Source organism: Lutra lutra, chromosome 9 (assembly GCF_902655055.1).
Source record: "Lutra lutra chromosome 9, mLutLut1.2, whole genome shotgun sequence".
Classification (NCBI taxonomy): Eukaryota; Metazoa; Chordata; class Mammalia; order Carnivora; family Mustelidae; genus Lutra; species Lutra lutra.
In genome coordinates this window covers 41,348,975-41,361,577 of record NC_062286.1, presented here as the reverse complement: position 1 = coordinate 41,361,577, position 12,603 = coordinate 41,348,975, and the positions used below count along the sequence as shown (strand labels likewise).

The 12,603-nt window shown below is 42.8% G+C and overlaps 2 protein-coding genes across 3 annotated transcripts in view; one reads left to right on the top strand and one right to left on the bottom strand.

Annotated features, from left to right (window-relative positions):
* Positions 1-12,603, bottom strand: part of TRABD2A (TraB domain containing 2A) — a 130,256-nt gene that overhangs the window by 45,218 nt on the left and 72,435 nt on the right.
* The window catches only part of DNAH6 (dynein axonemal heavy chain 6), a 229,344-nt gene that overhangs the window by 200,580 nt on the left and 16,161 nt on the right, over positions 1-12,603 (top strand). For both annotated transcript variants that reach the window (XM_047745429.1, XM_047745428.1), the window contains 3 exons: positions 274-395; positions 8,355-8,484; positions 10,992-11,119. In XM_047745429.1, coding sequence (XP_047601385.1) covers positions 274-395; positions 8,355-8,484; positions 10,992-11,119 — 380 coding nt within the window. The remainder of the gene's footprint in view (positions 1-273; positions 396-8,354; positions 8,485-10,991; positions 11,120-12,603) is intronic.

Sequence of the window (12,603 nt, the reverse complement as noted above, 5' to 3'; positions counted from 1 at the left end):
TGGCTTTCAGCAACACTGGACTCCCAGAATCTTGAGAAGTTCTAAGAAGACACCCTGAAAGAGTAAGAGACTGATCACAGGCTTGAGGCCTCAAGAAAAGGGAGAGAGACCAGGCATAATAGTGAAGGCAAAGAGAGTGGAGAAAACAATTCCCTTTTCTGTGGAAGACCCTAGATTATAGCCACCATCTGAACAGGCAGAGAAGGACTAAATTTGATAGTACAAAGCTGGTCTATTTGCAATATGTTTGCCTTCTGTGTTTGCAATAAACAGGCATATATTTCGCACCCTTGGCTGACAGCCTACAAGAGTTTAAAGACTACATTGAAAATCTGCCTTTGATGGATGACCCAGAAATATTTGGAATGCATGAAAATGCCAACCTAGTGTTCCAGGTATGTGGCTTTTAACCTAAAATACATTTGCATATTGTGTATGTAAACTTGAAACTTCAATAATGATCTCACTAGTTCCATAAATTATTATATACTTAAATGAGAAAAGTAAATGTTTCACCTCAACTTCAGCATTCGATTCCAATTTAGCCTGCTCCCTCTGGATCCCTCACAGCATCCTAATATCACCATGCACTTTTCCCTGTCCAAAGCCATGAAATAAGGTCCGTCCCTTAGGACCTGGAATACTACAAAGGTTGGAGACTAGGTTTGGCTCACAAGGCTGAAGGGAATCATCTTCCTTTTCAACTTAAATTTTTCCCATACAAGTGTTAGAGAGGGAGATCTACCTAGATATCAATGAATCCACAAGAAATAACAGTAGTACTTCCAGAAAAAAAAAAAAGACTCAGGAGGTCAGTGCTCTGCCACCCTATGTCAAGGTTCTCTGCCATCAAAAATTGCTTTGCTGGGAGGAGTAGGAGACTGAAATATCATCAGGTCCCAGGAGTTTAGCTGGATAGTTATCAAACCATTCTGAACACCTACAAACTCAACAGGAGATAGAAGAGAAAAAGAGCAGCAATTCTAGGAACAGAAAATTGACAACGTTCCGGAACGTAGGACATGCAGAGATGTGAATCTGAAGCAACAGGAAGATAGACCATGGTTGGGGGTGAGGGCGCTGACTCCTGGCAAGTGGTAGAGCAGCAGAACACAAAATAAGAACTTTCAGAAGTCTGCTCCACTGGGGGATGCCACTCCAGAGGCTAAGCAGGGGATGGAACCTTCGCAGGGACAGTGTGGTCTCAGGATCTGTGGGGACACAAAAATACCAGGGATGCCTGAGGGTGGCAGAGCTCCCAGGTATCAGAGTGGGGAAGCCAGGTACAGAGACAGAGCTGAGGAGTGAGTTCTCAGCTCAGGGTTACCTTAAACCATGATCTGAGACACAGCCAGGCCACTGCTCTTCGAGCAGAGACCACACAAGTGGCAGATCTGGAAAGACCTCCTCCTTCCTCTTCTGAGGAGATCTCCTCCTTCCTCCTCCAGGAGGAGTGGTGCAAGAGTGCACTGCAGGAATCTGCTGGGTTTGGAGAATCTAAATAGGGCTGTGCACCATAGATAGATAATGCTTGGTCACAGGCTGGGTGAGCTCAGAGCACAGCCAGAGACCAGGGAGACAGGAGGGAATGACTGCTTTTCCCTGAGGGTGCACTGAGGAGTGGGACCCTGAGCTCTCAGCTCCTATGGGCTGGCCGGAGATTGGGAGGTCACCATTCTCATTTTCCTCCTCCAAAGCTGTACAGAAAGCATTCAGGGAACAAAAGCTACAGAGAGTGAACCGAGCAAAGAGAGAGCCTAGAAGTAACAGACCAGAAAGGAACAGAGACAATACACAGTAACAGTCACTTTACAGGCAATACAATGGTACTAAATTCATATTTTTCAGTAGTTACCCTGAATGTAAATGGGCTAAATGCCCCAATCATAAAACAAGGGATATCAGTATGGATAAAAAAAAACAAGACCCATCAATATGCTGTCTGCAAGAAACTTATTTTAGACCCAAAGACACCTCCAGATGTAAAGTGAGGGGGTGAAAAACAATTTACCATGCTAATGGACATCAAAAGAAAGCTGGGGTGGCAGTCCTTATATCAGATAAATTAGATTTTACACCAAAGACTAAAATAAGATATGAGGAAGGACACTATATCATACTTAAAGAGTCTATCCAACAAGAAACTCTAACAATTTAAATATCTATGCCCCTAACATAGAGCAGCCAATTATGTAAACCAATTAATAACAAAATCAAAGAAACACATTGATAGTAATACAATAATAGTAAGGGACTTTAACACCCCCCTTATTGAAATGGACAGATCATCTAAGCAAAAGAGCAACAAGAAATAAAGGCTTTAAATGACACACTGGACCAGAGGGACATCGCAGATATATATTCAGAACATTCCATCCCAAAACAACAGAATACACATTGTTCTCTAGTGCACATGGAACATTCTCCAGAACAGATCACATCCTGGGTCACAAATCAGGTCTCAACCAGTATAAAAGATCAGGATCATTCCCTGCATATTTTCAAACCACAAGGCTTTGAAACTAGAACTCAACCACAAGAGAAAATTTGGAAAGAACTCAACTACATGGAGGCTAAGGAGCATTGTGCTAAAGAATGAATGGGTCAACCAGGAAATTAAAGAAGAATTTTTAAAAATTCATGGAAACAAATGAAAATGAGAACACAACTGTTCAAAATCTTTGGGACACAGCAAAGGCAGTCCTGAGAGGAAAATATATAGCGACACAAGCCTTTCTCAAGAAACAAGAAAGGTCTCAAATACACAACCTAACCTGACACCTAAAGGAGCTGGAGAAAGAACAAAGAAAACCTAAACCCAGCAGGAGAAGAGAAATAATAAGGATCAGAGCAGAAATCAATGAAATAGAAACCCAAAGAACAGTAGAACAAATTGTGAAACTAGGAGTTGGTTCTTTGACAGAAATAATAAGATTGATAAACCCCTGGCCAGATTTGTCAAAAAGAAAAGAGAAGGGACCCAAATTAATAAAATCATGAATGAGAGAGGAGAGATCACAACCAACGCCAAAGAAAAACAAACAACTATAAGAACATACTATGAGCAATTATACACCAGCAAATTTCACAATCTGGAAGAAATGGATGCATTCCTAGAGACATATAAACTACCAATTCTGAACCAGGAAGAAGTAGAAAACCTGAACAGACCCATGACCAGTAAGGAGATTGAAGCAGTCATCAAAAATCTCCCAAAAAACAAGAGCCCAGGGCCAGACAGCTTCCCGGGGGGAATTCTACCAGACATTTAAAGAAGAATTAATACCTATTCTCTTGAAACTGTTCCAAGAAATAGAAATGGAAGGAAAAGTTCCAAACTTATTTTATGAGGCCAGCATTACCTTGATCCCAAAACCAGACAAAGACCCCACCAAAAAGGAGAATTACAGACCAATATCCTTAATGAACATGGATGCAAAAATTCTCACCAAAATACTGGCCAACAGGATCCAACAGTACCTTAAAAGGATTATTCACCACCACCAAGTGGGATTTATTCCTGGGCTGCAAGTTTGCTTCAACATCCACATCAATCAGTATGATACAATACATTAATAAAAGAAAGGACTATATGATACTCTCAATAGATGCTGAAAAAAGCATTTGACAAAGTACAACATCCCTTCTTGATCAAAACTCTTCACAGTGTAGGGATCCAACATACTTCAATATCATCAAAGCCATCTATGAAAAACCCACAGTGAATATCATTCTCAATGGGGAAAACTAAGCTTTTTCCCTAAGATCAGGAACATGGCAGGGCCGTCCACTATCACCACTACTATTCAACATAGTACTAGAAGTCCTAGCCTCAGCTATCAGACAACAAAAGAAATAAAAGGCATCTGAATTGGCAAAGAAGAAGTCAAACTCTCACTCTTTGCAGATGATATGATACTTTGTGTGGAAAATCTGAAAGAACTCATACAAAACTGCTAGAACTCATACAAAAATTCAGTAAAGTGTCAGGATATAAAATCAATGCACAGAAATCAGTTGCTTTTCTATATACCAACAGCAAGGCAGAAGAAAGAGAAATTAAGGAGTCGATCCCATTTACAACTGCACCCAAAACCATAAGATACCCAGGAATAAACCTAACCAAAGAGGCAAAGAATCTGTACTCAGAAAAAGAAATTGAGGATGACACAAAGAAATGGAAAAACATTCCATGCTCATGGACTGGAAGAACAAATATTGTGAAACTGTCTATGCTACCTAAAGCAACCTACACATTTAATGCAATCCCTATCAAAATACCTGTTTTTTTTTCAAAGACATGGAAAAAATAACACTAAAACTTATATGGAACCAGAAAAGACCCTGAATAGCCAGAGGAATGTTGAAAAAGAAAACCAAAGTTGGTGGCATCACAATTCCAGACTTTAAGCTCTATTACAAAGCTGTCATCATCAAGACAGTATGGCACTGGCACAAAAACAGAGACACAGACCCAAGAACAGAATAGAGAGCCGAGAAATAGACCCTCTACTCTATGGTCAACTAATCTTTGACAAGACCGCAAAGAATGTCCAATGTTATAAAGACAGTCTCTTCAACAAATGGTGTTGGGAAAATTGGACAGCCATATGCAGAAGAATGGAACTGCACCATATCCTTACACCACACACAAAAATAGAATCAAAATGGATGAAAGACCTCAATGGGAGACAGGAATCCATCAAAATCCTTGAGGAGAACACAGGCAGTAAGCTCTTTGACCTCAGCCACAGCAACTTCTTCCTAGAAACATTGCCAAAGGCAAGGGAAGCCAAGGCAAACATGAACTATTGGGATTTCATCAAGATCAAAAGCTTTTGTACAGCAAAGGAAACAGTCAACAAAACCAAAAGACAACTGATAGAATGGGAGAAGATATTTGCAAATGACAAATCAGATAAAGTGCTAGTATCCAAAATCTATAGGAACTTCTCAAACTCAACATCCAAAGAAGGAAGAATCCAATCAAGAAATGGGCAGAAGACATGAACAGATATTTCTGCAGAGAAGATGTCCAAATGGCCAACAGACACGTGAAAAAGTGCTCCACATCACTCGGCATCAGGGAAATACAGATCAAGACCACAGTGAGATACCACCTCACACCAGTCAGAATGGCTAAAATTAACCAGTCAGGAAAGGACAGATGTTGGCGAGGATGCGGAGAAAGGGGAACCCCCCTACACTGTTGGTGGGAATACAAGCTGGTGTAGCCTCTCTGGAAAACAGTATGGAGGTTCCTCAAAAAGTTGAAAATAGAGCTACCCTACGACCCAGCAATCCCACTACTGGGTATTTACCCTAAGGATACAAATGTAGGGATCCAGAGGGGCATGTGAACCCAAATGTTTATAGCAGCAAGTTCCAAAATAGCCAAACTATGGAAAGAACCTAGATGTCCATCAACAGATGAATGGATAAAGAAGATGTGGTATATATATACCCAATGGAATATTATGCAGCCATCAAAAAGACCGAAATCTTGCCATTTGCAACAACGTGGATGGAACTAGAGGGTATTATGCTGAGCAAAATAAGTCAATCAGAGAAAGACAATTATCATATGATCTCCCTGATATGAGGAATTTGAGAGGCAGGGCAGGGGGTCGTCGGGGGAGGAGGGGGAGATGAAACAAGATGGTATCAGGAGGGAGACAAACCATAAGAGACTCTTAATCTCATGAAACAAACTGAAGGTTGCTAGGGGGTGGGAGGGTAGGGATAGGGTGGTTGGGTTATAGACATTGGGGAGGGTATGTGCTATGGTGAGTGCTGTGAAATGTGTAAGGCTGGTGATGCACAGACCTGTACCCCTGGGGCAAATAATACATTATATATTAATTAAAAAATTGCTTTGCTATTTAGTGAGGAGTTAGAATAATGTCTTGTTTTTCATTATTCTACTTTCAGGAAGAAAAGGAGTGGCCAAACCAAGTGTTAATATTCACTCATATCTGACTGTTTGCTCTATAGTGGGTGAGGCATGGGGCAAGGGGTGAAAGAAGGGAAAGGGGAGTGTAGATACAGTAAGACTTGCTGCATCCTGTGAGAAATATGGCACTGTCAATAGAAGTAACACTCTTGGCAGTGTTTACCTAGGAGTGTAGTTTTGTGTTTTCCGTTTGTTCACTATGACTGATGTGAGCACCATGGTATGTTTTTATGCCTAGCCTCCCTTCCTCCATTTTTCTGGTAGAGTATATGCCCTACTCCCAATCTCTTCCTTTTGGAATAACAGCCCCTTCCTCATTCCATGAAATTCTGATAAGACCCCCTTACCTTCAGAGATGGGCGAGTGACTCAGCCCTGGCCAAAGGCAGCAAGCACTCCATCACCTAGCCACTGGAATTGGTCCAAGGAACAGGTACATGGACCACGTTAGGTGAATGAGAATTCTTCCCTAAGCTTTAGCATATAGAGATGCTAGGATTGGAGGAGGAATTTCTCTTTCCTTTGGAATCACTGTTAAGATACTGTATATCTGTAGCTCTCTGTGGCCTTATCATTGACACTCAACCCATTCCCCCAACCACTTGGAAGAAATGCATCTGCCATAGGAAAGAAAGAAACAACCAAGCATGTACTGGAGAGAAAACATTAGGTCCATTCATCCTGAGACCCATGTGACTTACGTTCTCTTCTTCCCAGTGTATGAGCCAACAGATTTCTTTGATTAGCTGGTTTGAGTTAGCTAATTCTGCCTGCCATCAACACAGTCTTTACATTAAAGATATGATTCCTTCCTCACTCCAGCAAACTATACTTACAGAGATGCTTATTAGAAACTAGTAAAGAGGGGCGCCTGGGTGGCTCAGTGGGTTAAGCCGCTGCCTTCGGCTCAGGTCATGATCCCAGGTCCTGGGTTCAAGCCCCACATCGGGCTTTCTGCTCAGCAGGGAGTCTGCTTCCTCCTCTCTCTCTGCCTGCCTCTCTGCCTACTTGTGATTTCTCTCTGTCAATAAATAAATAAAATCTTTAAAAAAAAAAAAGAAAGAAAGAAACTAGTAAAGAAAAGTGGACCTTGACCCGTGCACATCAGTTGGAGGAAAAAGGCAGAAATTGCCTCCTAAGACAATAATGGACATCATTCAAGGACCATCTGTATAGACTGTCTGTGCACAAACAGATATCTACTATCGCTTTTTTCATTAGAGGCTGAATAAATGGAGAGAAAAAAAACACAGAGGCTGAGTAAATAGGGGAGAAAAACATACTGAAGGATAAAGGATAGAAAACACCATCTGGAAGATACAGACTTGCCCTCTGCAAATCACCTGCTGCTAAAACACAAAAATCAACGTTTTTTGGCATCTGAGGTAGGGCAGAAGACCCAGCCTGTAGAAAGAAAAAGCCAGAATCTGAGAACAGGCTGACATGTATATACAGAGGATGCCATGAGATGCATAAGAATGAAAACTGTCAAGGAAATTAAAAATACCACAGCAGAATTAAGAACTACTCTGGAGACTTATAGACCCGGACTGGTATATAGATTATCACACATGTGATATAGAGGAAAATAAACTTTCCAGAATGGAGATTAAAACGTCCAAAAATAGGGGTGCCTAGTGGCTGAGACTGCTAAGTGTCTGCCTTTGGCTCAGGTCATGACCCCAGGGTCCTGGGATCGAGCCCTGCATGGGGCTCCCTGGTCAGCAGCAGCATCATTCACAATAGCTGAACTGTGGAAGCAATCCAAGTGTCCATTGGCAGGTGATAAGCAAAAAAAATGATATATACATACAATGGAGTATTGTTCAGCCTTAAAAAGGAAGGGGATTCTGCAATATGCTACAACATGGATGAAACTTGAAGACACGACACTAAGTGAAATAAGCCAGTCACATAAAGACAAGCACAATATAATGCTATTTATATGAGGTATTTTGAGTAGTCAAAATCCTAGAAACAGAAAGTAGAATGGTATTTGCCAAGGGCTGGGGAAAGGGAGGAATGAGGAGTTACTGTTTAATGGGTAAGGGGTATCAGTTTTAAGAGATGAGAAGAATTATGGAGTTGGATGATGGTGATGGTTGCACAGCGTAATTAATGTATTTAATACCACTGAGCTGTATACTTAGACAGTTTTTGAAGAATCAAATTGTACATGGATTTTTGACCGTGTGATCGAGAGGGGCAATGCCCCTTACCCCAACATTGTTCAAAGGTCATCTGTACCGTGCCTTTCCAATGAGCACATTTTACCAATCCTATCTTCAACATAAAAATTTCCCTTTTTTGACAGTTGCCATTATTTCTATAAGTAAACTGTGCTGCAAATTATTTTCTGAGAATTTGAGTCTTCACCATTCTGTCTCTTCCCACCTTTACAGTACAAAGAGACCAACGCTTTAATCAACACCATACTTGAGGTCCAGCCAAGGTCATCTTCTGGTGGAGAGGGAAAAAGCAATGATGAAATTGTCCAAGAACTTGTTGCTTCAGTCCAGACCAGAGTTCCAGGTAATAAATTATCCCTGGCATCTGTACATCATGGGACTCAGAAAGCTAAGTGATGAGCAGGTATCCAAATCTGCTTTATCACACATACTTTTCTTTATGTAGAGAGCACTTCTGAACTGGAGCTCTCCATGGAAGCCTTGAGCATCTCAACAAGCCAACAAGCCAACTCAACAGACGCATTAGGAGCAAGTTGGTTTCTAAGCCTATGAAAGTTAACTAGCCTTTTTTCTGAGCTTCCTTGTGCCTCTAGACCTGTCCTGCCCAAGACAGAACCCACTAGCCACATGTGGCTACTTAAACTTAAATATAAATAAGTAAAATTTAAAATTCATTTCCTCAGTTGCACCAGCCACATTTTGAGTGCTACCATATCGGACAACACAGAAGACATTTCCATTATTGTAAAGTGTTCCATTAGACAGCTCTGCTCTAGAATCTGTGTCATTTTTTTCTAGATTCAAGAGAAATGGCTAAATTATTATTACCTTGCTTTCTGGTGAGTTAAGGAATCTTGCCAAATGATCAGCGATCTACTCTCACACTTTTCTTAGAATGACTATAGATTTACACTTCCTAGTCTGGTGTAAAAGTAAACTGTGTTTCTCTATTCACAACACTTTTGACATAAAATGTGTGGGCTTCAATTCTCCAATTCTCTGGATACCAACTGGGTATCCTACAATCCAATTTTGACACTAACCAGAGTTAACGTAGACCCCACAGTTTAAGGGCTCAATCCCATAAGACTGTCCTCCACTTTAGATGCCAATCTCAAGTCCCAAGTTGTGACCTATACTTCTGACTGACTGGCAATAATGTGGGGGTTCCCACAACCCCTTTCTTAGGTTTATAATTTGCTAGAATGGCCCACAGAACTCAAGAAAACACATTTACCAGTTTATTATGAAGGATATAAAAAAGGTACAGATAAACAACCACAAGAAGAGGTACATAGGCCACGATCTAGAAGAGTCTCAAGAGCAGGAGCTTCTGTCTCCATGGAGTCAGGGTACACCACCCTCCTAGTACACAGAAGCCCTCCAAACCCCTCCAGTTACAGTCTTTATGGAGGCTTCATTATTAGGCATAATAGACTAAGTCATTAGCCATTAGTGATTGATTCAACTTCTAGCCCCTCTCTTCTCCAAGAGGTCAGAGGAGAAAGCTGAAAGTTCTAAAAGTCTAATCACATGGTTGATTCCCCTGACAATGAGCCCTCCACCCTTCAAGACTTTCCAAAGCCACATCATTAACAAAGACTCTCCTTTCACCTTTAACACTCAGAAGCTATTTCAGAGCCAGGGTCAAAGCCAAATATAAAAAATGGTGCTCCTATCACTCCTTTTACTTAGGAAATTACAAGGGTTTGGGGAGCTCTAGCCAGGAGGAACCAGGGACAAAGACCAAAATAGATATTTCTTATTATATCACTGTACCACAGACAGAGTCTTGCCAATCCTCCTAAGACCCCCCATCCCCAGAAGAAAAGGACTGTGTGACCTCAGAAGCCAGTCATCTCCCGAAACAGGCCCTCAACAGAATGCCTCCTGAGCAAAGCGTTCTGTTGATGGTGAAGCAAACTGAGTCAGTTAGTTTAGTAGGGGATTTTAAACAAACAGAAGATGGAGGGCTGGGTGGAAAAGGGAGGAATAGGCAGATGGCTAGCTGGAAGGCCGTGTACTTGGTTCAGAAAGTTCTACTGACACCTAGGAGAGTTTTCTCTCTGAGCTTAATAAAGCACATATTTTCAGTGTGAAATAAATGATGCCATCTGCTAAGGCAAAGGGGACAGGGATGTGACTGTTCAGTAAGAGAACTGAGGGTTTGGAATAGCCCCTCAGGGGCTAGTAGGGGACTGGGGACGTGTAAGCACAGCACTGCGGATGACCCGAGACTAGACTGACCCACACCGCTGTGTGAATGTTCTAGAGCAGTGAAAATGCAAATTCAGAAGGAATTCGATATGTGGACTTCAGAGCCACTCACTTACTAACACTTTACTCAGACATGCAGGCAAAATGCTGGGCCTTCATTTTTGTACAGCTTCTGTAAGCCTCCGTTTGCTAGACTGTAGGGAAAATGAAGAGCAAAACTTTCGACCCAGCCTGAGCTACAGGCCTAAAAACTGAGTCAGTCCCTTTGAACAGTGCTCAGGACCAAGACAGATGCTGCATCTGCCTCTTCCCTCACTCCCCACCCCCAGCCACCCCGTCGTCTCTGAGAGGCAATGCCTGTGAGCAGGGAAGAGGGAGGCTCACATAAACCTGGCAGAGAAAACTCAGGGTTCCTGGCACCTCTGGTCCCAGGGATGGCCCTTACCTACCAGGTAGCTGCTGGTCCTGTGGGCATTTGCCACTGAGGTCTGTGCGCGGCCGGACTCCCACTCAGTCGAGGCCTACTGCAGAAGTCGGCTTTGTAAGAGTTAAGCTAAGCGCATGACAAGGGCAGTGCTATGAGGACCGCAGTCCGTGATGATCAGTCTGAGGAATCAGCTGTGTGTGTTTCAGAAACACTAGAAATGGAGAGTGCGTCGGAGAGCCTTTTCGTCAGGGATCCTCAAGGACGCCTGAACTCCCTGACTACGGTGCTCGGACAAGAAGTGGACCGCTTTAACAAGCTACTGAAGCTGATACACGTATGAGCGCTCGTTGCCCACACTGCTGTTGGGCAGCAAAGCTTTGTAGAGAAGTGTAGCCTCATAAGAATCCTCCGTTTCCACCACCTCAGCATTTCCATTTGGATTTGCTAACAACTCTCCAAACACAACTCGGCTAAAATGGAATCGACCCCCATCCAAGGAATCTGTTGCCCTTCTCTGATAAGGCCTCCATCAGTCTGTGACATTGCAGATCCCAGTGTCCCCATTATCCTAACTTAACATCCCTGGAATGAGCATTTGCTCAGACATTTGATCAACGACCAAAGCACTGAATTATGAGAGATTCAGCGCGTGTTCCTGACGTCCAGTTTACATGTAATAACATAGTCTTTATGACAACTATAAAAACCAGAGTTTCTCCAAGTTGGGCCACAAAATGCCCGCGTTAGAATCTGCTATGCAACATATTTGAAATGCAGGTTCCTGATCCCACTCCAGACCTACTGAGTTAGAATTCCCTGAGAAATTTTAAATAGCCCCCCCCCACCCCCAGATGATTTCACTGCCACTAAAATTTGAGGACAACTATTTGGACCTTTGCCTTATGCTCCGGAATACTTTTTGGATGGCCTTGGATTTATAATGATGGCTGAAGGCCTCCCTGGTTTCTCTGTGTGTAACTTTGATAAGGGAAGCACAAAAACTGTTAGAGACCAAATACTGAGCATTCACTGGTAAGTTTTGCTGCCCAGCAAGACCCAAATACCTAGCACAAAGTCAAGGCTTGGTGATAAGATTGGGAAGGACAACTGGGGTAAGTCTTTTAAAGCCAAAGACTCTCACCTATTAGAAAAACAGTCTCCCAGTGTTACTAGTTGGCAGGTAATACTTCAGCTTGTGGGTTAGAGGGGTATGGATCAGCTGAACATGCAAAGCCCTCACCTTGGGACTGTGGATCTTGTCAGCTATACACCAGTGTCACGGGCCAGGGGGCCAGCCCAGGGCTTAACACCTGGTACACGGAAAGAGCCAGGCTAGAGACTAAGCTGCTAGGATAAAGACCTCTAAATACAATGACCAAAACAAATAAAAATTCTCTTCCCTCTCAGCTAACAGCCCAGAGGAAGCCCTATGGGGGCAGGGAGTCCATCTTGCTCTGTGAGCTCATCTAGGGACCCCAGCTGGAAGGTCGGCTCTTCTAGCCTCAACAGCTAGCCTGCATCTCTGGGCCTAAGGTGGCTGCTCCTACTGTCCCCTTTTGTCAGCCAGTGGGACAGGGGAAAGAGAGGGCTGGGAGAAAGCAGGTTCCTTGTAAAAATGTGACCCAGAAATTGCATACATCATTTTTTTTCTTGCACCCATTAGCCAAAATTTGGCCACATGGCTGTGCCCCAGCTTCAAGGGTGGTGGGCAGGGTAGTCTCCATATTGGATTGCTGTGAGCAGCTAAAAGGAAGGGAGGACTATTGTTCAGAGGACGGACATGGTGCTCATGTCTTGCCTCCCCTACATCATGACCTT